Source organism: Procambarus clarkii, chromosome 89 (genome assembly GCF_040958095.1).
Source record: "Procambarus clarkii isolate CNS0578487 chromosome 89, FALCON_Pclarkii_2.0, whole genome shotgun sequence".
NCBI lineage: Eukaryota > Metazoa > Arthropoda > Malacostraca > Decapoda > Cambaridae > Procambarus > Procambarus clarkii.
Window position 1 is genome coordinate 7,609,945 of NC_091238.1, and position 27,837 is coordinate 7,637,781.

The 27,837-nt window shown below is 38.9% G+C and overlaps 1 protein-coding gene across 1 annotated transcript; it reads left to right on the forward strand.

Moving 5' to 3' along the window:
• Positions 1-290: 290 nt before the first annotated feature.
• LOC123773299 (uncharacterized) lies at positions 291-27,770 on the forward strand. The gene is made up of 14 exons (XM_045766907.2): positions 291-351; positions 1,809-1,964; positions 2,894-3,122; positions 5,218-5,288; positions 8,149-8,349; positions 10,887-11,050; positions 11,943-12,040; positions 14,380-14,531; positions 16,955-17,102; positions 17,763-17,836; positions 18,036-18,230; positions 18,809-18,966; positions 20,208-20,296; positions 23,519-27,770. The coding sequence occupies exons 2-14, from the start codon at positions 1,857-1,859 to the stop codon at positions 26,200-26,202; spliced, it is 4,371 nt and encodes a 1,456-aa protein (XP_045622863.2). The 5' UTR covers positions 291-351; positions 1,809-1,856; the 3' UTR covers positions 26,203-27,770.
• The last annotated feature ends 67 nt before the right edge of the window (positions 27,771-27,837 follow it).

Sequence of the window (27,837 nt, forward strand, 5' to 3'; positions counted from 1 at the left end):
GCTAATCTAGCCTGGGTGTCCTTCTATTGATAATAATAATAATAGCCTGGGTGTAGTGGTTAGCCTTTTTTTTGTCTGGTTGACCTGCCAGCAATTTGGTGGCCTGGCTGAATCTGCAAAGGCAGACCAATACTAAGAGGAATATAATGAAGGGGGGAAATTATATTAAACAATTAGCTTCCTGGTACTGTAAACGGCAGTAAAGGATAACGTAACATGCTCAATAATAAATTAAACAAGATGAGCCACAAATATGATGTGAGGACGGCGTCGTCTGCAGGGCAGGGGACGTTAGTTACCAACCTGCAGCACGAGAGGGCACACATGCACGCGGCCGCTCGGCTCGTGCCTGTAAGTTGTCTCGTATTTCCCCGAATTATTTTCCGTTACACTTTTCAATAAGCTCTCACTGACGTGGTAACTTATAGCACGTGTGTTGCATTTGTAAGCATGTCAATTTTTAATGCGTGTCTTTCATAGTAGGTGAAGTTTAGTTTACAGGCACTAGTGATGGCTGGATCTTGTTCATGTAATTGTTAAATTTGACTCCGGAGGGCTAGTTTATTGGGCAGTCAGTCATCCTGTGAATGAACATAGTCAGAGGAACATGTGCCACACCTCCTCCGTCTTCCCCAATAAGAAGAAAACCCGGTGGGTGGTTCACCCTGTCACTTGTACCCCAGACGCAACTGGGACTGTCAGGTTATCTTGAGATGATTTCGGGGCTTTAGTGTCCCCGCGGCCCGGTCCTCGACCAGGCCTCCACCCCCAGGAAGCAACCCGTGACAGCTGACTAACACCCAGGTACCTATTTTACTGTTAGGTAACAGGGGCATAGGGTGAAAGACACTCTGCCCATTGTTTCTCGCCGGCGATCGGGATCGAACCCGGGACCACAGGATCACAAGTCGAACAGGGGATTAACAAAATTTAAATGTTTATTGAGTTAAAATTACATACATAGAAGATGAGTTACAAACATAATGTTGGATTTATAGATAGAGCTAGTACATACAATGCCTAACACCACTAATACACATATAGCGTTTTGGGCAAGGTTTGGGGAAAAAAACACTTTATTCATTTATTTATTTATATACAAGAAGGTACATTGGGGGTTAACAGAGAACATAGAAATTAAGTTGATTTTACATTCTTGTAAAGTCTTAAGTTCAATATTATGCCCTAATAGTTTTTTCCAAATACAGTAGTAGAAAGTACCCACGGAAATAGGTTCTATTATCTCTTCTCATCCTCATGTTTTTCTGATGCCATTGGCCTCTGAATGTATGCGCACACACACGTGCTAGATTTGTATCTGAGTATGGAGTGAAAGTCACAGGAATGAGGAAAAAAATTGTAACCATAAATTGCCAACAGTCATCTTCATGCATTAAACTAAATTAGTTAACTTAATTATACAACATCTTGATTTATTTGGTTGGGAAGACATGACAATAAGGTAATGTAATATCAGTACAAAATAAAGAAATTTGTGTTCCAACAATCTTTGAGCTCTTTCAGTATCTTAAATATATATCTTTCAAATACAATTTTTGAGATTGTGGAAATTTTGTGGCTCATGCTTGTGGAATAGTGAACAGTTTGCAAAAAATATAATTAGCTGGAAAGTTGTCACAACAGGCTGAATAATGACATTGCATTGCAGTTTGAAATACATGCATGTAGAAGAGAATTACATCCATAATTAAATCTTGACATTTGCATGTTATAAAACACAGTTTAAGTGATAATTCTGTAATAAATGTAACTTTTTCATGTTTGTAACAAAACTCTGATTCATTTAGACAAAAATGAACTAATAAGGAAGCAGAATAGAAGATGTAACAGGAAAAATGAGTGCTAAGAGCAGGTCAGCAAGCTTAAGTTCATCTCAGGAAGACATTCTCCATTTATGGACTTATGGGATTCTTGTACTTGGAAATGACCATGCATCTGCTAAGGTAACTACACTTTTGTACTTGTTCTGTATTAATACAATGACTATTTAATTTCTTAAATCTAGGTTTGATTTTTGAGTAAAATTTCTGTTCATTTTTCCTGCTAATGTACTGTATAATGTTTGTAAATTTAGGTTACATGAACTATCACATATTCACAGTAATAAATGGGATAGGATTCACAGATCTCCTAGCTAGGATGGTTGTTCTGTCATTACTGTTCTTTTAAACAAACCTAACCTAATGAAAAAAAAAAAAAAAAAAAAATTCATGTGCAAAGGGCCGCACTCTTTCCAAACCCCTTGGGACTGAGACTAAACGAATAACCTGTTGTCCAGTTAAGTGGTAATCATCTTGAAACACTATGGAAAACAAATTGACAATTTTTTTGCAAAATTTCAACAGTATATTGTTTGTACTCGCCAATATAAGAAGTTCTGATATGCTTGTTAACTTAAAGGTACATTGTAATATGTATACCTATATTACATGCAAATCTGAGCCTGATTCAGCTCAAAGGGTCTTGCAATCCACTCCTTCACTGCTATTCAGTCTGGTAATGTCTTCCAGAAATTGATTCAAACACTGGCAGAAGTGTTGTGATCTGACAGTCGTCTTGCTGATGGTATTAAGATAATCTCATTTAAGAAATTATTAACAATATGGAATTTTGTTCATGGGTGTAAGTTAATTCTTTACATCCATACAGATGTACTGTATTATAATATTTACATCACAAGTATAAAAAGCAGGTGATAACTACAACAAAGATATGATAACCACAATTTCCCTGGAATTAATGTGACAATACATGTAAATGCACCTTAAGGGTTTAACCCATCTGTTTTTTGATAACATCATGACATTTATATAAAATATACTGTATTTTTCATAGATCTATTTTGAAATTTTTACTGAAATTCTATTTTTAGGTTGTTGTCACAAAACCACCCAGTACAACTTCAGAAAAAAAGCAGAGAATACACGTTCGTGTTGTTGATGATAATGTTCCAGCAGGCATGATCACGTCGAAAGTCAAAAAGATATGCCGACCATCATCAGAATTTATACACAAGAGAGCACCATGCTCTTACACCTTAAGAGCTTCAGCTGGTTGCTTATACACAGATCCAGAATTGCTAAATAATGATGATATGACCTGTGAGTATTATTTTGTCATGATCATCCAATAAAGTGCCTTTTACTTCTACTTTTGAAGCTCCTTCTATGTTGATTTTATGTACTTGTAGCAACTACATCAGCACTGTGAGCAAGTACTGTTACATCCTGCACCACAGGTATATAAGACCGCTTGACCACAGCATTGAAATCCTTCGGCCACAGCTAATGTGGCAACAACACAACTTGCCACTCCTGGCCCCCACAATCTCTCCAAACAGACTTGGCTACAGCCAGTAGCAGATTATGTATTTGAAGGGCCTGAGGTACAAATATAGTTTGGGGGGGCCCTTCCTAAATTTGTTAAATATTAAAATTTAAATATATGGTAATCTGAATAATTCAATCTGAATAATTATTCTGAAATAAAAAGATAAAATATAAATTATATATGGTACTATAAAATTATATTTATAAGTACAGTAATTGGTACTTTTCTGTGGAGAGCCCCTTCAGTTCCCAGGAGCTATACTGGGCTGATGTGTGTATATTTGATCGTGGCAACAGTTAATCAAAGGAGTTCTAGACTTACCGGGAACCAGAGCCAGAACCTGGCCCCCTCAAGAGAGGCATGAGGAGCAGAGGCCTAAAGACACCCCAATGTAATTGGAAGCAGTCTTTGCCATCTACCAGGTCAGGCACCCAGAAAGATAGGAATTCCAAAACAAACTACTGCTGATTAATTGGCCTATGATGTCCTGGCCTATCATTTGGGCATGGGGCTTTTGGAGGTTGAACAAGGTCCTGGCTGCATGGTACCTTGTTAATGTTCCTGGCCCTTCTTGGGCGTGTATAGCCTTGGGTCGCAGGTTACAGCCAGTTATCTCGACTTCGAGTTGAGGAGCGAGTGGCAGCTGCCTCCCGGTAAGTCCCTCTTTTCCTTTACCTTTGGTTAGGTAGCTCGGGGAGCCGAAGGGGCGCTGTATAGAAAACCAGCGTTGAATATAATGAAATGCCATTTTCTAGTAGAGACCTGGAGGCGCTCTGGCATCCCTCCCTCCCTCTAGTCTGCATTTTTTTCGCATTTTTTATTTTCAGCCTCTGAACTGGGGTTGGCTAGCCGGCATGGGTCACCCCCTGGGACCCCCTTCCCCCTCACAGGGAGTGGGGAGTTGCATAGCTCGCAGTGGCTGTGGTGACGTCATGCTTGTTTTTGATTGGGGAGTTCTGCTTGCTAGTTCGGCTTTTGGTTTGCAATTTTTAACCAGTTGTAGTTTGTTTTGGAATTCCTACCTTTCTGGGTGCCTGACCTGGTAGATGACAGACATATAATGCTTCCAATTACACAGGGGTGTCTATAGGCCATTGCTGCTCCTGCCTCTCTGAGGGGTGCCAGGTTCTGGTGCCGGTTCCCAGTAGGCTAGAACTCCATCAATTCACTATTGATACGGTCTAATATATATATACACATCAACCCGGTATTGCTCCGGCGAGCCTCCGGGTCTCGCCCAGAAAATGACGTTTCATTACATTTAACACCGTTTCTTTTATAAATAAAACACGAAAGTCGAACCATAATACAGAAGGAAAAACATAAAAGACCAGGAGTAATCATGTCGAGACCTTTTTATAAAACAACAAGAAAGTAGCTATCACTATTACTGTAAAGAAATTTTTTAAACAAAAACCTTTCAGACAAGCAATGTCAAATCAATGGTAGCATGTTTTAGTTGACTAGGGATATCCTAAGTGAAATATTGTTGCACATTAACAGCTTCATTCAAAGCTGGAGAATGTGCTGACCTGGAGAAAGTGCCAAGGACTTTTATATCCAACTGTATTCAACAAAACATCTAAATTATTAGAATCACTAAAAAGCCCTTAAACTTGACTTTATAGCACATTTGAGAGAGAAATCATAACACCTGGATCTAGTCCCTAATCTGCACACTAGAATAATTGTAGCCTTTGTTTTCCTCAGCTAATCCTCCCCCCTTAACTACTTTTAATGCCTCAACTTCTCTTACCCTTCAACTTCTCCCCCCTTCAACTTCTCTTCATTCTTCGACTACTACCCCTACTTCTCCTTACTAATTTTACATGTGAAAGATTTTTGTTAACACTTCATGTTTTTCAGATTGTATGCAGTGCCAAAAGCATTTTGTGGGGGTGTGTTCCAGTCATTTTGTGTTGATTCTTAATGAAAAAGTAAGTATGTCTTTAAATTTTTATTTAGTGAGAGGGCTGGCTGAGTGTGGCATTCTACAACATGTGACATTTTGACTAAAATGTTCGTGGCATTTTATTTGCCTTTAGATCTACCTCCAAACCTGTGCTTGCAGGCCATGCAGTAAATGCTGGTAATCACGTGTGCAGTTTACATAAGATGTTTTTCTTCTCAATCAATTTTGAAAGTTGATTTCATTCAAGTAGATAGATGATGGTACCCTGCAGGATGGTCAACTTAAATGTAAATGCAATACCAGTGAATGAGTTAAATGTATGGCTTTACTTGGTGTTCATAGTAATATATCATAATATCAATCTAGTTTTGTTATGAATATACCTAGTAGAGCCCCTTTAGTAGTTCCCTAAGCTTCAGGGCTGATACTGCCAAGCATTATGAAATTATATCAGCTTTCTAAGAACCACCCCATCTTGTCATGAGCCAGGACTAGAATCTGGCTCTCTGAGGCAAGGAGATCGTGGGGGATCAGAGATCAACCCTAAACAGAGAAAAACTTGTCATAAAGAATAGGAACACAAAAATATGGACTTTTTGATTGGATTGGAGAAACATTGTGTTATGGCCCTCTGGGGTCGCAACTGGGTTCTTTCTCTGAAGTTAGTAGAGCTTGGGTATCCGGCCCCAAGCTAGTAATGACTTTCAAGGGGTGTGCTCTGTAACGCAAGTAAATTAAAGGGGAAGGGATAAAACTGCTCAGAAATAAATATATATTCACCACCACCAATAAATAAATATATAAACAGTCACACGCTGTTACTATAACTACACTTATTTACAATCACTTGTCTTCCTCCGAAGACACAGGATGCTCTGCTTAACGGTGCTCAAGACGAGTAGCCCTGGTTCTCTTCTTGTGGCCTCTAGACGAATCCTTAGATTCTCCCAGCGAGTCTACCCCGGCCACAGGCCAGCCAAATCACAGTCCCACTGGGTGCACCGTCGTGGAGGCTGTCAATCACAAATCCAGCCTTTAGCTGGCAGGTTCCAATCAGCAACGCTGCGTAGGCCACTCCACGACCGATACTAGGGTTGCGAGCCCTAGGCAGGAGCCTCGTGTGATTTCACAGATCACTCTCCTCACCACAACACCCCAGTGGTTAGTCTTCTCCACCAGTCGGTCCCGGGTACGACAAATCCTCAACTGCCACATCACAGGCAGGCTAACACAACAGTGTTCATCCAGGGGGGTGACTCACAGCTTCTACAGCAAATGCGTGGAGGTTCTACGGCTGCCTTGGGTAGACTGATCCACCGTCCGATTCAGCAGTCCCAGGTCGACTCTGTAATCAGACACGTCATCAGTAATAGGGACACTCTAGGGCACCTCACTTACAGGCTTAGACACAAACGCCCACCTATCCACTCCATAGATGGCGTTGCTGTCTAAGCTCCACCTCACCAGAGGTCAGCAGCGGCTGTGTTATGAGCTGATCAGGACGGGAAACTAGCCCTTGTGGCCAGTATATCTCGTCCTCACTAGATGGCGTCGTCCATTTGGAGGGGGTTTCGGGAGCCGACCCACAGATGGCGCGGTCGTCACTGCTCCGTGCTCGGACGCTGGGCTCAGGTCCGTAACACATTGTTACCTTGGCATAAATACCCTGTTTATGATTATCGTAATTATGATTGATTGTGATGATTAACTAACTGATGGCAATCCAGGTCACCTGGAGTCATGTCCAGCTTTCCATCTCACTTAGCTGCTAGCGGTTTGGTCATACCACTCAGACTGGCCCTACATGTCGCTTCAAGTTCTCGGCTAAGTGACTGGCTATTCTTAGAATGATTGTTACACAAAGAGCCACTGCTTTGTGTTTATTTTATTTGTGCTTCAAGATTTTCTTGCACTTCCCTTGCCCCACCAGAGATACCTGCTGGAGGAGTCGACTCCTCCTGAGTCGCCTTACTTAAATGTATCACATGATTATTCTCCACTGCGAGGCCTGTTGGAGAGTGTTGTAATGTAGTCAGCTGTGTGCATGTGTTTTCATGTCTAGCTGTGCTCCTTGTGCATTTAGGGGCCTGAATATTGTGCATGTATTTAGGTAGCAGACCAATTGTCCTTGAACATCTTCTGAAGCACTGGTGAAAAAAGTAAAGTTATATATTATTTTAACTAACCACATTTTAATAATTTAATTTTGTCCTTTACAAAGAACTTTTCTGGGGGGAGCCCCTTTGGCTTCCCGGAGCTTATCCAGGCCGATATGCTAATGTCAGACTTTGGCATCAGTCATGTGTATGGAGTTCTGTGGGCCTACCAGGGACAACGAGCCAGAATCTGGCCCCCTCAGAGAGGCCCCCGTGTGGTTGGAAGCATTCTGTGTCTGCCATCGACTGGGTCAGGCACCCAGAAAGGTAAGAGTCCCAAAACAAATCCCTATTCTGGTGAAAATTACTACCAAAAGCCGAACAAATGGATAGAACTCCCCAAAAAGAAACAAGCATGATGTCACACATCATGCTTGCTTTGCTCCTTTCTTTTTGGGGAGTTCTATCCATTTGTTCGGCTTTTGGTAGCAATTTTCACCAGAATAAGGGTTTGTTTTGGGACGCCTACCTTTCTGGGTGCCTGACCCAGTTGATGGCAGACATAGAATGCTTCCAACTACACGGAGGTTTCTATAGACCATTGCTCCCCATGCCTTTCTAAGGGGGCCCGGTTCTTGCTCGTGGTCCCTGGTAGGCCAACAGAACTCCATACACATGACAGATGCCAAAGTCTGACATTAGCATATCAGCCTGGATAAGCTCTGGGGAGCCTCCAGGTCTCGCCCAAAAATGGCGTTTCATTACATTCAACACTTTTTTTTTTTTCAGATTTCCCGGGATGGGAGTGTGAGAGACCGGGCTCGCTTGACAGCACCTTGGCCTCTTTATATTTCAGAGTCAAAAGTTCAAGGTGGAGGTGAAGGTGTGTGGACTAGTATCCGCTTGCCTCAAGGCCTTGTCTTTGGACCCTATGAAGGTCATTATAAAAAAGATGTGGAGGGAGTCGCTGACTCGGCTTATGCTTGGATTGTAAGTTGAATAATTAAGCAATTAAAACTATAAATTCTTAATGAGTGTCAAGAAGTAATTGAATTAGGAGTCCCAGGGGGCAGGCGGCTCACTTCCCGAACCTGGGGAAAGTAGAAGCATGCCTTACTGTTTTGGCTTAGAACTGAGAAGTAATGACTAACACATATACATAATATAATGATATTTTTTGGTTCAATGGTGAAGCTTCTGAGATTCTAGATGTAGCAGGAAGTGTTTGGTTCATGTAACTTAGGCCAGGGAATTCACTTATTGAACCACGGGCAGGCAGCTCGCTTCCCGAACCAGGGGCAGGCGGCCCGCTTCCTGAACCAGCAGACTTGGATAAAGTTATAAAAAGATCAGCTGGAGTTAAAGCTCTGTTAGTTGAGGAAGAGATTAGTGGTGGTATTGAACCATGAGAGAATAGATTTGAAAAATCAAACATTAAAAGTGAGGGAGAAATTTATACAGGACCCCTCTACCCATACAGCTTGCAACTTAAAGAAACAGCACCCTAGATCTTATAATGACAACAGAGTCGTTGCTGTGACATGTTAGTAAGATACTTACCCAGCAACTCATGAGCAGCTATTGTGGATTTGTTCATGAGCGATTTGATGTGGGATCGAGTCCTGTCCAGGAAGAATTGACCAGGTGCCATTTGTTAACTGTTCATCCAACAGTAATTGGGCACCTGGTTGTTAACCAGTTGGCAGGTCACATTCCAAGGAAAACTAGTACAAAAAAAAAAAATGCATTTTAGGTAATAAGAGAAACTTACTCCCACATACAACCAATATATCCTGACATGAATATTATACATTCATAAAATTCCAAATAAAGGTCCAGGCTGGATGATGACTGCTGTATCTCTGTATCTACTTTCTAGAATACTATCCACAAATGAGAAGAATTAAAAAATATCACATGCTACATTGTCTTCCCAGCTTGGTGCCATCTTTTGTTAATTGTAATAATAATAATTCATTGTATTGGGGACATGCAACCAGTGTATATAGGCAGTTAGATTTCTCAGGTACAGTACATATTTACTTCTAGGTGAACAGGTGTATTAGGTGATAGGAAACATGCCCACCAGATAGATAACAAAGCTAGTAGAAAGAGTTATAACCACTAAGTTTAACCTTTCCAGTGAATGAAGCCACCCAGGAAATTGGATCAGCCAAAGGAGACTGAAGAAAACTGGCAAAACGCTTCAAGAAAGAATCTAAGACCTTTATGTGGTACAAGGAATAAAGAACAAGTCTTGGTAAAACCTGCAGCAAGTATATTATGTCAGTAATATACTTGCTCCAAAACGACATCCTAACCTTTTAGTGGATGGTGTGTGTGGACCGATTACATAGGCAATCGATAAGCGAATACTCATCCTCTTTTTACGGGCTAGTCATGTCTGTGCCACTTTTTGGGTGGCTTAATCTTCATCATCATCAAATAAATATCAGTAATTTCAAGAGTGGTGCAGAGCACACACTTGAGAGATACCACACATCTTCAACAACAATGTAGCACTCGGCGTGTCCAGTTCCTACCCTCACAAGACACTTCAACCTCAACACAGAGCAGACAGCCAGACTCTGGCCGCATCGAGCCTTCATGCTCCTGTCTCACACAGAGCTCCTCGACTCCGCCAACATTCAGAGCGCCATGCGCTATGACTCGCCCCGCATTCAAGCGCTCTACCCCCGGCCTTAATCCGCTCTCTGCCCTGCTACAGACTTTGTCTTAACTCCTGTGACACTTCACTATACTGATAACAAACCGAGTGCTATAACCAAGACTATACTAAATAAATGTGAAAAACTACTAAACTGTGTGTGTCCAATCAACCAAATACAAGCACGTAATCATAAGTTACAAACCCTTGAAAGGTGTGACCAACTAGATTATAACTGATAGAAAAAGTCTACTGACATTTTGAATGATTACATTGGTGTTCACAATAAAAAGACTAGATAATATCTTATCTCGATTGCAAAATATTCAGAATGAGCATTGACAAGTTAGAAAACTCTAAAACTCTAAATTAGACAAAATTCTGTTCAGAATGGTCAATCAGCCAATGAATGGTGCTTACTATTGACACTCGTATTCAGAAAATCCTTAGACCAAGAAGTTGTTTGAAATTAGATATGTCACTATCACTCTTATTAAAAAAATAAACAGAAATAATACTGCAAGGAAACTACAGACAAATCAGCATAACATTGCATATCTACACATATGTGGAGAGAATCCTACAGGAAAAAATCTTCCATAATCTCACATGGTTTTTAAAATACAACTCCTGTCTAACAAACCTATTCACATTTTTGTTAACAGTAAACTACACAGACCAAGACAGTGCTTTGGTTTATAAAAAAAAAAATGCATAAATCCTGCAGAAGAACTGAGGGACTTTCTGCAAGCCACCAGCTTTTTAATACACTAATGCACTTTCAAACAATAGGTTCTGACTTGTTTATATTTTTAAACAAAATAGCAATACAATAAGCAATATCTCTGCATATTTACAGTTAAATTCATCCAAAAAATGCAAGATGATGGTGGATAGTGAAGATAAAACGACTAGTAACTGGTTGCGTTATGTAAACTGTCCACGAACTCTCTCTGAAATGAATCTCGAAGCTTTCCAGTACAAGGGCAACATATACTACACTACACTGTGTGATGTTGAAAGGTTTGCTATTTGAATTTTTTTTTTAAACAAATTCCATATCCTTGTACAGTACTTTTGTATATTATAATTCCTCATGCCATGTTTATATATTTACAAAATTAAAGCATATTTATTTCAAACAAAATTCTTAATTCATTAATCACCTTTTTGAGAGTTTGCTTTACAGTACTAATTTATAGATTTGTATATAGCAGAGAAATTTGTGTTGTTCATATCTTTCTAGCAATGAAGAATAAATGATGATAATCTCTAGAGAGGATACAAGGTAGTTCCAGTTCAGAATGTTTACCTTAACATATTTCTGTAGAAATTAGAATTCTTAAGAAAGCTCCTGGGAGACTATAGATAAACCCCTGGCTTGGGAAGATGGGCAGTATTATTTTTGTATAATGCTACTAGTATGCCAAACATTTTGGGCAAGTCTTTAACCATTGTGCTGCGCCAACCGAGAAATCTCATTCTGAGAGTTGTACTATTTTTTTTAATTAGGCTATATTTTAATGTTTTTTAATGTTTTCATCACTCTGTGTTTTGAAATGAAAATGGTTGAGTTTGGAAACATTTTGATATTAACTTTACCTGAACATTTATAAAACCAACAAAAATATGTCCTTAACAATTACACTATGAAGTTTTTGCCAAAAACAGGTGCACAGTGCAGGGGTTAATATATAATGTACAGTATGATTATGTAATTACTGTACATTGAGGATTTTATTGACATACTGTACGATGGAAAACATGTTATTCATAGATTTCAGGAACAAGTAAAAAAGAATATAGGCATATAAACTGTACCCACAGGGGCAGGTCCAAGAGTAAATTGGAGCTGCCTCAAATATGGCAATTCAAAAAGCTATGGTAAATTTTACGTGTGTTCATGTGTTCTCAGTAACTCGGAGCTGATGGTGTGGTATGGTGATGAATATGGCAAAGAGTTAGGAATACCATCCCTCCTTGACAGTACAATATCAATGCACAGAAGTAACAGTAAGTATAGATTATTTTTGGATTTATCATTAACATGCACTCCTATTTTATCTTGTGTTAAACACTGAACTCTTCTGCATTAAAATAAGACACACCCATGGTGTGCAGTAAATAAATTCTTTCCAATAAATTATTTTGTCTTCTTATATTGTTAAAATGCAGTCTCTGATCATGGGGAAACTAAAAAATATATTGTATGTGACATACTTTAGCCGCGATGGAGCTGGGAAGTTGAGCAAATTATGGGCGCTGAGCGTTGGAGCGCTCCGAGTCAGTCGGCCCCATCACCCCGTAGGACGGCAGTTGCTGCGAACATAATGTTTCACAATTATTTGGATGTTTCTCTTTCGTTTTTCTTTGTTTGCTGTAATATTAATAAAAAAAAGTGTAATTTATGGAATTTATATAGTTCAAAATGTGGAACACCGCTATGCTCAAAATGATGGGGCTCATGAATGTGACATATATTATATTCTACGATCAATCAAACAGTGTTTTGCCGTTATTACACTATACACACACATTGTATATACTCATATACATAGGTGTTCACCATAACGAACTGCTAAGTTAGTATGGTGAGCCCAAAAAACAAGATTGAGCTGCCACACTCGGCCAGTCCTCCCTCACTCCTCCAACACCTTATTCGCCAACATTCCTCCTCCCACCATACTGATATTGTTTTTATTACACTACACACATCATGTTTGAGTATCTACATATTTTATTCACCATAACTATACAATTAAGCTGGTATTGTGTCCAAACAGCACACCATACACTGCATGACAAGTCATACAGCAGACGACGCTGCGAATGAGATGCCACCTTCCTCACCAAAATGGCTCCTCCAGGTCTTCGAGGTGAACCTTTGGTGCCAGCTTCTTTGCCTGTGCCACCTCCAGAGCCGTCTTCATCTGGTCGGCTCGGTGGTCACTATGTCAGTTGGCTTCTGGGAAGATGCGCTGGCTTTTTCATGGGTCGCCCTGTTGGCGTGGCGATGTGGGGAAGGCTGGCTCTGTTTGCCCACTCTTGGTCCCATGATTCGTGGGCGTTTCAGGTCGTGTCCTCTGGCCTGTGATGGCAATGGGTGAGTCCTCCTCCCAGAGGATTGGGGCTGGCGGGGCAGGATTCTTCCCCTGTGCTCCGTCAGGTCATCTTGGAGTGGGCACGTTTGGGTGTAGTTGAAACGACTTGGTCCCTCGAGTGCGTTTCTCACTTATTTCCAGTGCTGAAACAGGACTGTGCAGATTTTTGGTTCATTCTGGACTCTTCCATTCTGAACCACAGGATTCCTTGCCCCCCTCCTTACGGATGACCACTCTGTCCCAGGTCCAGTTTTTCTTGGGGCCAGGTTCTTAGATGGTGTCTTTGGATTTCTGGGACACGTATTGGCATGTCTCCATTCATCCGGGGTTTGGGGACTGGTTAGGTTTTGTGCTGGGGCGACAAGCATACCACTTTTGTTTCCTTCCTTTCGTGCTGAATCTGGCACCTCGCACTTTCAGGCGTTTTACCTGGTTCGTAGTGGCCCGTCTGCATCTGCTAGGTGTTCGGGTTTTGGCCTACCTTGACGACTAGTTGGTGTGGGCTCCCAGTCAGTCCACTTGTCTGTTCGCCAGGGGTTTGGTTCATTCCCAGCTCGATGGGTTTGGATTCCTGGAGAACTTGAGGAAGTCCCATTTGGTTCCGTCCCGGATTCAAACTTGGCTGGGCCTTGTTTGGGATTCTTGGACGGCATCTGTGACTCCCTCTTGACAGTCCCACCTTCGGCTGTTCGTGAGGGGGTCCCGGGTCACTTGGCGGTTGCTCGAGCAGCTGTGCGGGAGTTTAAAATTCACCATGCTGGTTTACCTGCTGGGTTGGTTTTGACTTCAGCACCTGTTCTGTGTTGACAGAAACCAGACCATGGCCACCGCACACCCCTTTTACTGCCACTCTACCCAGTAAATATTACATGTTCATATATTTCTAACTTTTTTTTACATTTTTTTATACAATTTCATAATTCTACAGTATAATGAAAAATAATGTTTTGAATTTTTTCATTTTTTTGTGCAGAGGGATGTATAATAATTTTTTAGTAGCCACACATTGATAGTTATAACAACTCATACTGGTTGATGTGACTTATAGGTGTAGAACTATGTCAGTGTGGCTAGCAATAAGGAGCCACCAAGGCCACCCCCACCTACCAGAAAAAAGTGATTTTTATTACATTCAGTACCAGTTTTATTTAACTGTTCCAAATTATGACCTTTCACAGTTCAATTTATGTTAACTTATATTTAATGAATTTCATCAATCAGCAACTAAAGATATACCAATAATTGTTGCAGGTAGTCTAGCTACAGACAGAATTAGTATGGTTAAAACTGTACAAAATATTCTGCCAAGTCAAAATGGGATGCTTCTGAGCAAATCTCAATCGGAATTTACTAATTTATTTAAAGTTGCAAAGCTGGAACCTGACAATAATAATACAGTTAAGGTAAGACCCATTTTAGCTGTTTACCTACAAGCAATGCAAATATATCATCTCATTTTTCTCTTGTAATGTATCTTTATCATTTATTAATTCTGATTGAAATTACCTACTTAAAATTATCTGCTAGATTAAGGGCCTGCCCGAAACGCTGTGCGTACTAGTGGCTTTACAAGAATGTAAATACTGTACTATCCAATGTATTCTCACTAACCCAATGTACCTTCTTGTATATATATAAATAAATAAATAAATAAATAAATATATAGGGCATTGCATGGTTAAAATTAGGGTATTCTAAATTAGTTTTGTTATGTCTCTTAGTTCTAATTTTGAATTATTATGGTCTAGTATTGAATTTATGCAGGTCCTGTATAGTTGTGGTTTATTTGAGTATATTAAATACAAGATGCCCAAGTTATACCCCACCTAATTTGGCCATTATTTTTTTAACATTCATAATAATTAAAACAATAATGCCTTCTCCTTCGTCCATATTTATTAAATTGTTACAGTATTAGTTGTTAAAATGCAGTTATCATTATACATTGATCTCTGGGGTAATGCAGTTAGCAGCATATGTTGATTTTAGTTATTGCCTGGCTGTTATACAAATACTGTAATGTGTCGGTATGTGGTTATAATGCATCTATATAGATGTAATGGTTAACAAATATCCATGAGAAAATTTTTGAATAATTTTTAATTGCTTGCTGTGTGAAGAGGATATGGTGTACCTGTGGCCTGTGATTATCATCAAATTGCAGTTTGGTCTTCTCCGTCAGTGTTCTGAATAATGTTCTGAGGCAGAATAGCAGCAAAGGAGTATGTTGCTAGAGTACCTCATTTGAGCTCTTCCAGGAGCAGATTCACATAACATTTAGATGTACATATAAAATTGTAGGCCTGTATGAAGTACTCAATTTTTTTTGTCAATGATGAATAACTATGACAATGATTTTGTCATAGTTATTCCACACATTGTGTAAACAAAAGTGAAACGGCAAACATAAAAACCATCTAACTTGGACATAAAAGCCCTTTCCTGTTCGTGACCAGAGCACACTGCATGCTGATGTGTACAAGGACCCAGGGACTCCCCCTACCTGGCTCTCTCCCAGTGTGCACAAAACAAGGAAAGACTTGGATATTTGTGAGATTTTTAATTTTCCTTTTTGGCATAACAATGTATTGTTTTATATGATTTTTTCTTCTTCTTTTCTTTCCCCACACAGGCAGAGTGGCACTATCAATGTTAGTCACATGTTAAAATTTATCTATTGAGCAAAATATTTTTTAAGAGTAAGAAAAAGGAGAAATAAAAAAGGAAACAAATGACATTAACCCCTCAACTGCTCGACTTCCAAATACGACACCCCCCCCCCCCCCCCTTCCCTCAGGATGCAGGAAATAAATTCTCTGGAAAAAAAAAAATCTTTTTTTTTTGTTTTGAAAGTGTCAAAAACCCTTCCCTGAGTATGGGTATAGTAACAGAAGGTCGGAATTGTACGTACTTTGGCTGCTATGGGGTCCGTAAGTTACGGCGTCATTCCCTGGTCGCCCGTGGCGTACACCCCATGGGCCGGTAGGGCGCCTGGGGCAGGATGCGCGAGTTGCCACAAATATATTTTTTTTCATTTTTTGCGCAGAGTTTCAAATACATTTTATTTGTTTTTTCATGCCAATCCTATGTATAATGAACACGTACACTATATTATGGCAGTAGAACATCCGTACTGTCCGAAGACACTGTTACGTGCATGACACATATATACACATATGTTGCACATATTTCCCATACGTCATGCTAATTTATGTATATATACAATCTATTTACACACTACACACTATCATACCATATACATTCACCATTGCCGGTCCCCAGGACCGGGCCGCAGGGACACTAAAGCCCCGAAATCATCTCGAGATAACCATCAACACACTCAGAACTTCGCGAGTGCCAGCTGCTACACCCTCACTCCTCCAACATCCAGTGTCTCCCCTCACTCCTCCAACATCTTACTAGCCAACATTGCTCCTCCCACCAAATTATTGTTTTTATTACACTATTTACACATGTTATATATACCTATCTGCATGCTTTATTCACCAGAACTATGCAAGTAATCCGGTATTGTGTCCAAACTTTACAGTGACCATCATACACTGCATGAGAAATCACACAACAGCCAGCAAATGACGCTGGATGGAAATTTATACAATTTTGGTTCATCCAGGACCCTTACCAAGTCAGTAAGGGCCCAGGTCAAACTGAAATGTCATCAATTGCCTTTCCTTTTATATGCTGTATGTAGGGTTGGTGTCTAAGTTAAGTAGTTTTAACATAATTATTTGAGTTCATTCTTAGCATTAAAACATTTTCATGAAATAAAAACCACTTGCTCATTCATACTCATGTTTTCATGTAGGTGGTGTATATCAACTCGAAAAATGTAAAGAAAACTGGTGGTGGTGACTGTTCAGGTACAAGCAAGAAGCTGACCAACACCAGTCGTGTATCATCATATGCTGGCATGAAGCTTACCAAGTCTTATAACAAGATGTACAGTCATGTATGTAAGTAATTAGTAAGAATCTATTAGTCATAATTTGAAGTTTAAGAATTAAAGGCTGTATTAACGGTATGTGCTATTTATATGGCAGCTGTCTGGATGTTCAGATAGGGTTTTGTAACTGTTACTCACATACAGTACATTCATAGTAATACTACCAGTAGTTTGCAGTGATAATTAGCAGTGTCAGCAGTGCCTATCTTACAGTATCACCTTTATGTTGTGTATCATTTGCTAAATTGAACCTCTCAAATGTGTTAGCTTATTTTTCATTTAGTGTTAAGTGCTTACTCCATTATACCCACAAATAAACACAAATTTAACTTAATTATTTTACGTTTCGCCCCAAAAGACTTTTCGTATTAGTGGCTTTATTTAATGTTCAACTCCTCTACAATAAAGTTTACCTTTGTAATGTGATCTTATGTATGCATATTTTATGAATAAAATATAAATTATAATATTATTATTATTATATTATTATTATTGGTAATAGTAGTAGTAGTAGTAGTATGTATTAGTATTATTATTGGTTGCAAGACAGAGGCACCTTTCAGTAGTCAATAAAACATGTATTCTTTGCTATTTAGTCATATGCTTTCAGGACTTAAACCTGTAGTGTATTGCATAGTACTATACTGTATTTTGTATATTTTTTCCTCAGATTGTATAAAGTGTAATAGATCATATTCGGGACTGTGTCGGAAACATTCATTGGTGCTTATACTGGATACTCCGGTAAGTTGTCCACGATTTCATTCTTTTATTCCTTAAATTGTAAAAGGATTGTAAACTATTAATTAATATTATAGATTATTATTTTGTATTAGTTGAGCTCTTTTACTTATTTAGTGTTTTTTATAGATTTGAACATTTTAGTTTTATGATCATAATTTACATATTTTTGCTTTATTGCCTCTGCCTTTGTGCATCATAGGTTTCTCGTGATGGAAGTGTGAAAGAGCGAGCTCGCCTCACTGCTCCGTGGCCTATAACCATTGCCAAATCTCAAATAACGGGTGCTGGAGAGGGAGTCTGGACTAGTGCCACCCTACCAGAGGGACTTCTGTTTGGACCTTGTGAGGGCCAAATCATTAAAAAACAACAAAAAATGTCTGGATATGGATGGGAGGTAAATTTATGTTCAACGACCAACTGCATATTCACTTTGTGGTCACTTCTTACTACTATTCTTCTTTGAGCGTCGGACAGGTGCTTGCATCTCTTTATTACTGCATAATCCTTCAGTTCCAGTTATTAGGAGCTGTTCTGATTATCAACAAAATGTTCAAATTTTTTTTAAATTTGTCTAAAATCAATTTCTGAAAATATTTTGATTTAAGTTTCACGACAATGAAGCCAATAAGTTTGAGATATGTTTAACATTTTTAAGTCATTTTTACATAATTCAAATATTTTTTGCTACCGGACCCCCAATATGCGTGGTCTAAGGGTTAATGTGCAATTAGCAATGGAATGTGGTTGACAAATAAATAAGTATTAAGTTTTAGTCTTTAATGTTTTTCCTGCCCGAAACGCTTTGCGTAATAGTGGCTTTAGGCATTGTTTGTACCAGCTCTATCTATAAACCTAGCAATTTTTGTAAAAAATCTCTTGTATGTATGTACCTTACCTGAATAAACATTTATTTATTTATTAAGTGAAGGTAGAGAAAACTGATTCTTTATTCCAGCTGACCTGTATTTTCAGATACGTGGGAGACCTGACATAGAAATTGATGCTGTGAATACTTCTGTGAGCAACTGGGTTCGCTACCTCAGTTGTGCCAGAAATTATACTGAAAGAAATCTTATGGCTGTTCAGATTCGAAATGAAATATTTTATGTCACCATTTGTACTATAAAAAGGTTTGTACAATTTTTTAGTTATACAGGTATCAGAAATTTAAATAAGTGTGAGAAATGCAAATGTTTTCAGACTAAGGTTGAATGAATTCCTGCAGAGAAGCCATGGTATCAAACCATATAGGCTGGTCTGTTGCTAAGAGCCTTATGGATAAAATAAATTTATGTGACTTGTATAAAAAATTTAATATCATTCCTCATTAATTAAATGCGGATGTATTCTTGGAAATTGGATTGGCACTACAGTGGTACAGTACCTCGAATAAAGAACGCCTCAAATGGCGAACATTTCGAGTGATGACTGGCCCAATCAGCGACAATTCGTCTTGTATAGCGAACGCTCGTTTGAATAACGACAACACCACATGGTGGGGACTCCGGGTCTCGCCCAGAAAATGGCATTTCATTACATTCAACGCTGGATTTTTGAGGTTGGACTGTAATATGTAGTATGTTTTGCTGATATTAAAGACCAAAATTTGTTGGTTATTAACTGCAGTTTTTTTTTTAAGTTGAGTATTTACTGTTGTTTTAATTTGTTACTGATGAGAGTTGTTACCAGCAAACAGTAGTTTATTTATTTATTTTATTTATTTATTTATATACAGTACAAGAAGGTACATTGGGGATTAACAGAGAACATAGAAATTGAGTTGATTTTACATTCTTGTAAAGCCACTAGCACGCAGAGCGTTTTGGGCAAATCCTTAAACTAACAGATAATTTTAGACAAATCACAACAAAATTGACACAAAAATGTTTACGGGTACTTTACAGCTTTACTATACAGGTACAGATAATTTTAAGTAGAATAATTACAGCAAATCATCAAAAATGTTTACAGGAACATTGCAAGAACTTTTGACACAAAAGCAGATTAGAATAATGCACAATAATAACAATACACAACAATGAAAGGATTACTAGGTACATCAGTTGAGGTGTTTGGTGGCATTTGGGAGGTCAATAATGAGCAGTAGGCAATGTTATGCTCCAACCATACACCTTTACCCAGATAAATCACAAATGGGTAAGCAATCAAGATAATAACAGGTGTCTGAATATGATCCATTTGTCTGTGTACTGTAACTCTTCAAGCATTTCTTTTATTAATTGTGTGCATAATTTTTATAGGTACTGTCAACATAAATTTCTGATATGGTTAATCATAAATATTATACAAGTTAACATGTTATGAATTTAGAATATAAACTCATCATACATTGTATATATTTTTTCAACAGTGGGACAGAGTTATTGGTATGGTATGGAGATGCATATGGAGAGTGGCTGGGAATATCAGTGAAAGACTTTTTAAAACCACAGCTAAAAGGTAAGTTTATGTTGTTGTAAGTTACATTATTGTAACTCCCAGTGGATGGGGAGACACTCGTCACAGAAGGATAGAGAAGCATTGCATGAAATTCTTTTGAAGAAATAAATACAATACTTAAGTAATGTATAAAAAAGCTCAATATTCATGTTTATTAGCATAATGGTAAATTAGTACCACCACATTAGGAAAGGTAATATTGTAGTACTTAAGGTACTTTATAGACTACAATTAATAATCATTTGTTTTGTCGGGGCTAGGAAGCTTGTGTTTGTGTGTTGTACCTAATTGGCAAAGTTACCTAACAAGCCAAATTTGCCTGAAATAATATATTTTTCAACATTTTCTTATGGTTTAAACTTTCCATTACATATGCTTAGAATTTTGGTTTTAATTTAACTTAGAAATTTGATAAAACCTAGTCTATCCTAACCTTACTAATTCAGTCATTCTTGCATGTGTAATTACCTAAGTGCAGCTACAGAATGAGAGCTATGCTCATGGTGTCTTGTTTTCCCAGTACACTTTGTAATATAGTGCTTTAAAACTACTGACAGTTTTGCTCTCCACAACCTTCTCACTTAAACTTGTTCCAACCGTCTACCACTCTGCAAAAGAAAAGTTTCTAATATTTGTAAAACCCTGGTTTGTGTCTTGGAGAGACTGCAGGATCCATGTGAAGTCAGTAGAACTCCTGGTTACAATCATTATTACCTTTAGGTGTTCTTTCACCAGCACAGCAACACCACTCCCTTTCTTAATTTTTCTGTCCCATCTCCAAACTGAGTAGCCCCTTGGGAATATGACCTCATTTAAAATATCATCTTCAAGTTTTGTCTTCGTGAGTGCAACAATGCCTGGCATCTGCAGCTGTATTACATCACTTAACTCCGGTATCTTGATTTCACGACATCTAAGTTGATGTATGCAATTTTCAGGAACATGTTCCCTCTCTTCTTATTCTTCACTACCCCCTTTCTCTAGCGGTTTTGTTTGCCTTTTTGTACCATTTTACTGGCCTGCCTATCCCAGTCACTTTGTAGAGTAAAGAATTTATTTCTTCTTCGTTAATGTTCTCATTTAGACATTTTGCCTTCACGAGGTAGTTTCAGCTTCTCTCGGTCTTGTTTTGAAAGATCTCATCTTAATGCCCATAATTTCCCTTCCTCGTCACTTTGTAATTTTCTAACATTCCTTGGTACTACTTCCATCTGTTTGACACTGTTTAGGGTGATCCTCAAAGGTCGATCTTTCCCTTTGATGTACCTGCCAATTCTCCTGTAGTCGCAGACATTCTTTATGGTAGTAAGACCTTCCACAAGGCCAACAATCTTATCTACTACTTTCACGTCATCTACAGTTCTTTCTGACCTAGATGTTATCTCCTTTTCTTTGCAACCAAAAATTATCAGGGACTTTGATCAACTGTGTTTTGCACCAATTTAGGACTTGATGCCAGTTCCTTTCTGACTTCCAGCCTCATGTTTGTTTTATCCTGGTTGCTGCAGTGTTTGGCTTCCTTTACTGTTGCTTTTATTTTTTTCTGCTCCTTGGCCACTTGGGCATAGGCGAGTTGCATATCCTTCTTGCACTGTTTTATTCCCTGTGTAACTTCTGTAACACCTGGTTTTCTCTATCTACTCTGTGATTGAGAAAAAGTAAAGCAAAGTAAGGAAGAAAGGAGGGGAGGAGGACGGAAGAGAAGAGAGGGGACAGACATGGATAAGGTTGAGGGGGAACTCATCCGTCTGGCAACAGAAAACGAGAGGCTGCAGCCTCTCCAGCACTCTCTCTATCTCCTAACTATCATACAGGGGTATATATACAACTGAATCAGAAGGGGGGCATTTTACACTGTTGTGGGGAAGTCTGGTGTGGACCTGTTCCCAGCTGATTCAGCCAACTTGGTCAGCACATCAGGGCGTCAGCTTTCCATGATGTACAAAAAAGCAATCAAGATGTATCATTTATTTTCCTCTTCCATGGCTTTGCAATTTGTTGCCAATTAATTCTTGTCCTTGCACAAGTCTTTCACTAACCCCCTCAAGACCTAATTTTTTCTACTCAAGTGGTCATTACTTTTTTTCAATTTGCTGATTATTTCTACATGATAGTTCACTATAATATCTAATTTTGCCAACTTGTTTTGTAGACTGCTTATATGCTTATATCAGTGTTTTCTTCAGTGAAACCATTAAAATCTAGCTCTGTTTTGTTTTCTCTCTTGCTGGCGGCCATCTTTAATTTTGTTGCCTGCACTGTTTTTTTTTTTTTTTTTTTGAGATATATACAAGAGTTGTTACATTCTTGTACAGCCACTAGTATGCGTAGCGTTTCGGGCAAGTCCCTGAAATACGATCCCCTGCCGCGAAGAATCGTTTTTTCATCCAAGTACACATTTTACTGTTGCGTTAAACAGAGGCTACAGTTAAGAAATTGCGCCCAGTAAATCCTCCCCGGCCAGGATACGAATTCATGACATAGTGCTCGTGGAACGCCAGGTGAGTGTCTTACCACTACACCACAGAGACTAATACTAGGGCAACTTTTTCTCATCCAATTTGTTCACTTCTCTTGGCACATTTGTGTTATCTCCCCTATTTTTCAAAGCACTACACCTTTATGTTTCTTGGGACACCACTCACTATCACCAACCTGTTCTACAAGACTTAGGCATTTTGAAATATCCTAGAGTTCCTCTGATGTAGGTGTTAACACAAGGGGTGTCACCTTCCCACCAATTCCTTGTGGGAAATTTAGAAATCATATAGTCCACTATCATAATAAATAAATTAATATAGAAACAAAATATAAATCATTTAATAATTAAATTAATAATAGTAATTAAAGTTAATAATATAATTGCACTAGTCAGTCTTCCCCACAGACCTCGATATAAGCCTAACATGTATAAACTGGCTACCTCTTTTCCCGACAATGAACTACAGTATTATTATTACTGTATTATTATTATTAATTCCTCCGGAAATTTACACAAAAATACTAGCGCCTTCATGCTATGACATTCCTACAACTCATACATTGACTCTCAATTTAGAGTTTGTGCAAGCGTTGTTTTTTTTCTGGAAAGCCACTGTCTGAATCATCTTGGTTCTTTTCTAAAATTTGTGGGCATAATCTTTGATTTCAAGTAATAAACATTTAACTAGTCATACAGTACTTAAACTTATGCAGTACTAAAATGTTCTTTCATCTGACCAGAGCCAGATCTTCAGCAACGGGGTAATGAATTCAAAACTGCAAGGAAATGCCTTCAACATGAACCGAGATGTCTGAAGAAAGCCAAGATAAACAATCAGAAAAATGACAAAATAAACTACACACCATCTGACCAAACCCTTGGCAAAGAAGGTAACAGGGTGAATAGAAAACACAGTACTGGTCTGGTAAAAGCATTTCAGGAAGGTGATATTAATGGTAGGCTTTCTTCTCATTGGAATATCCCTAAAGAAATATCTCGTGTCTGTAATAAAACACCACGTTACTATGATGTCATATCTCTCAAATGCTCCGATAATGATTATAACCTTACTAAGCCCCATGACTACAGTCTTCATAATAACAGGACCACTAATCACAGTGCTAGTCACAAAACTTCTAACAATAACATTAGCTCCTCTAATACCATTCTGTTCTCCAATAGGGTCTATCATGGTGACAGTCCCATCAGATCTTCTGAACAGTATGTCAATCCCAGCAGGTCATCTGACCATAGTTTTAGCAAGCCAATTACTAACACCAGTAACCCAAGCAATTTATCTGATTTTAATGTTACTTCTAGTTGTTCTCCCAATCAGTGCATCAGTCCCAGCAAGTCTCAAGATCTGTATGTTGGCCCTAGTAATTCTCCTGATCCATGTCTCGGCTGCAGCAGGTCTCCTGATCGGTGTGTCGGCCACAGCTGGTCTCCTGATCAGTGTTTTTGTTGCAAAGGGTCTCCCAATCGGTATATCGGCCCCAGTAGGTCAAATGATTCGTGTGCAAATCTCAGCAGGTCTCTCGATCAGTGTGTCACCTCCAGCAGGTCTCCCAATCTCTGCGTAAGCCCCAGCAGGTCTCCCGATCGGTGCCTCAACCCCAGCAGGTCTCCCAATCGCTGCATCAGCCCCAGCAGGTCTCCCAATCTCTGCGTAAGCCCCAGCAGGTCTCCCGATCGGTGCCTCAACCCCAGCAGGTCTCCCAATCGCTGCATCAGCCCCAGCAGGTCTTCCGATCAGTACGTCAGCCCCAGCAGGTCTCTCATTCGGTGCGTCAGCCCCAGCAGGTCTCCTAATCGGTGTGTCAGCCCCAGCAGGTCTCCCAGTCGGTGCCTCAGTCCCAGCAGGTCTCCCAATCAGTGCCTCAGCCCCAGCAAGTCTCAGAATCGGTGCCTCAGCCCCAGCAAGTCTCCCATTCGGTGCCTCAGCCCCATCAGGTCTCCCATTCGGTGTCTCAGCCCCATCAGGTCTCCCATTCGGTGTCTCAGTCCCATCAGGTCTCCCATTCGGTGTCTCAGCCCCATCAGGTCTCCCAATCGATGCGTCAGCCCCAGCAGGTCTCCCAGTCAGTGCGTCAGCCCCAGCAGGTCTCCCAGTCAGTGCCTCAGCCTCAGCAGGTCTCCCAATCGATGCGTCAGCCCCAGCAGGTCTCCCAGTCAGTGCGTCAGCCCCAGCAGGTCTCCCAGTCAGTGCCTCAGCCCCAGCAGGTCTCCCAAGCAGTGTATCAACCCCAGCGGGTCTCCCAGTCAGTGTGCTAATCTCGGCAGGCCTGCCAATCATCCTATTAATTCAAACAAATTTTCATGTCTTGACAGTCCCAGCAGGTCCCCAGATTCTACTAATTTAAGCAGTGTCCTAATAAATATTACAAACACTAGTAACTTTCCATTCGCTGTCAATCCCTGTAAATCACCATTTCAAGCTGTTAGTCTCAACATGCCTTTGGCTTACACTGCCAATTTAAACAGGTCATCGGGTCATGAAGCCTGTCATAAATGTTCCTCACATCATTCTGTCAGTCTTCATAAGACTATAAATCATCTTCATGATGGTGTAGATGCAAGTAAGCATTGTAACAGCTCAAAGCTATATGTAAAGTGTGATTGTGATAAAATTATTAATGTTTGCGGACAACTGAATTCTTGTCAGTTCTCACATGAGGACAACACTCTCTCCTCCCAAAAGAAACATGCTTACCCTATGGATAATAGAAATAAACATGGTAAAGAAAACAAGATATGTAAAGAGGATGAATATGTTGAGGGAAGCATCAAAAGAGAAAAGGTGATTGATGGCCAAGATTATGCTTATGAATATATCAACAGTATAGAAGCCTGTTATGCAACAAATAGTCTTGCATGTATAAATAAGCAGTGTTCCAATGGTTATGTGAGAGAAGGTGAATGTAAAAGAAATGCATCTAGCAACATAAATAATGCAACACACCAAGATTGGCAATTGAAAGAGAGATTTCTCAATTTTAATAAGAAATCTGTACTTAAAATAAAAAAATTGCCTTATGTGCAGGAAAATATGAAATGGAGGCAAAGGCATGGCAATTGTCATGATTTGGAGGAGTTCTTTAGTGATCAAATATACAAAACCTATGAAGATACCAATCATTGTAATTCATTTAAACGTAAAATACATCTTGCAAACCCTGTTTCAGTGGAAAGTAAATCCCCAGCACAGAAAAAGATACGAGGAAATTTTGTTAAGGATAAATCCTGCGCCCGAGCACGTCCATATGTAAATTCGCAGAAGAGCATCAAGACAGATCTTGTATCAAACTTAGTCAGTAAAGAACACAAAAATAATTTTGTATCATGTTCAAGCTGTGGAAGAAAATTTAAACATTTTAACCTGAATGAACACATTAATATTTTCGCGGGAAGGTGTTCTAATTGAGCGACTATGTTAGGAAACCTGCAACCCCACATGCCACACAAAAGGTTATGCAATACTATCATTATATATTTCATTTGAAATATTGTACGTAAATATGATCAAGGAAATTTTGTATAAAAGATTTGATAGAATCCTTGGTGAATTAGATAACTTCGATATTGTTCGCCTTATGCGCTTTTTGTTCTAGTATTGGCACCCTTGGTGATATTTAGTGCCTTTTGAATATCCTGCACATTTGATGGTGCTACATAGTTTCCCGGCTTGGCGCCTTCTTTTGATAATTACTTATTTGTATAAAAGATGCAGGTTATGGATAAAATTATTTGGGTAACTCTGCATGTGTTGATTTTTTAAAGTCATCTAAACAATATTAATTAAAAAAGGAATAAACTTACAAATGTAAAATAAATTTACTCTCAATCTCTTCCCGTATGTTGCCCTCTTTTCTCAAGCTTTTGCTGTTCTTGATCACTTCTCGTCGTCTCTCCTCCCACTAGTTTTGTACAATTTTCTCTCCTCACTTACTTCCTCATCTCCCTTTCTCCAGGTTTACTTTTTGTTTTTGGCAAGTTTAATGAGCGAGTTTTTCTTATTGTCACTTAAATAAAAAAGTGTGTAAATTTTGTGCATAATTTAGTGTTTAAAGAAAAAAGTTTAGGTGTATATTCCTCAGAGTTATATTTAATGTATATAAATCATTTGCAGAACAAACAGTAGCATCTATAAAACTGTTTAAGAAATGTTATGATCACTTTAATGTTATTTCTTTTCTCAATTCTTTACTTGCTTCTGTTATCTCGTATAAGTATCTGTTTCCCAGGACTTTGCTCATTTCAAAGTCTAAAATCTTACTTAACTAGTTGTCAACAATTTTACCATTTCAATAATTAGCAATGTAACCTTTTTATAGTGGAATAGGCCTGCTGTTATTGGGAGACAGGAAGCCTGTTAGGCTTGCTAAAGTTCTTCTAGTCAAGAGTAAGGCTGTTTGTAAGGTCACCCACCCAATTACTGACCCGTACTTGACTTAGTGTCACTACAACGTTTGCTCCAATAATTTTTTGGGAGAATTATTGTTTCTTCAAATACATTCAGGTTGCTGTTGATTGAATTCTCACCATTTTGTTAACGTGGCTTATGTTTTAAAAACTTTTTTTTTCCCACTCACGGTACAGTAACTAAGGAATGTCAGACTTTTAGCGAGAAATACCGTTATTGTAGAAAAAATGGAACAAGTAATTATTGTATTTTCAACAGGAACACATTTTGTGGATGACACAAGGCATGTTTCTTCAGGATACTTGTGTTTAGCCAAGTACTATTCAGTCGAAACTTCATTTTATTTTCAATCATATTGTCACTAAAATAGATGAGAATGTATTGTACATGTATATATGATTTTATTTTTATTTTGAGTAAAGTTGGAGATGTAACCTAAATAGGCAGGGCCAAGTAAGTTCAAATCATTGGCGAATAATTTTGTAAAATCTAGTAATACTGTAATATTCTCTCTAATAGGAAGTGCCCGATTAAAATTAAAAAGCTTAACCTACACTGGTTAAATATATCGTCATGCTTATTATTTTCCCAGTAAGTACAGTACCTGCAAATTATCAAAATAAATTGCCAAGCCAG

Coding starts and splice junctions, on each gene's coding strand:
- LOC123773299 (XM_045766907.2), top strand. CDS start 1,857: ATGAGTGCTAAGAGCAGGTCAGCAAGCTTAAGTTCATCTCAGGAAGAC. Junction 3,123..5,217: donor AAATAATGATGATATGACCT/GTGAGTATTATT, acceptor CATGTTTTTCAG/ATTGTATGCAGTGCCAAAAG. Junction 17,837..18,035: donor TGCTTATACTGGATACTCCG/GTAAGTTGTCCA, acceptor TGTGCATCATAG/GTTTCTCGTGATGGAAGTGT.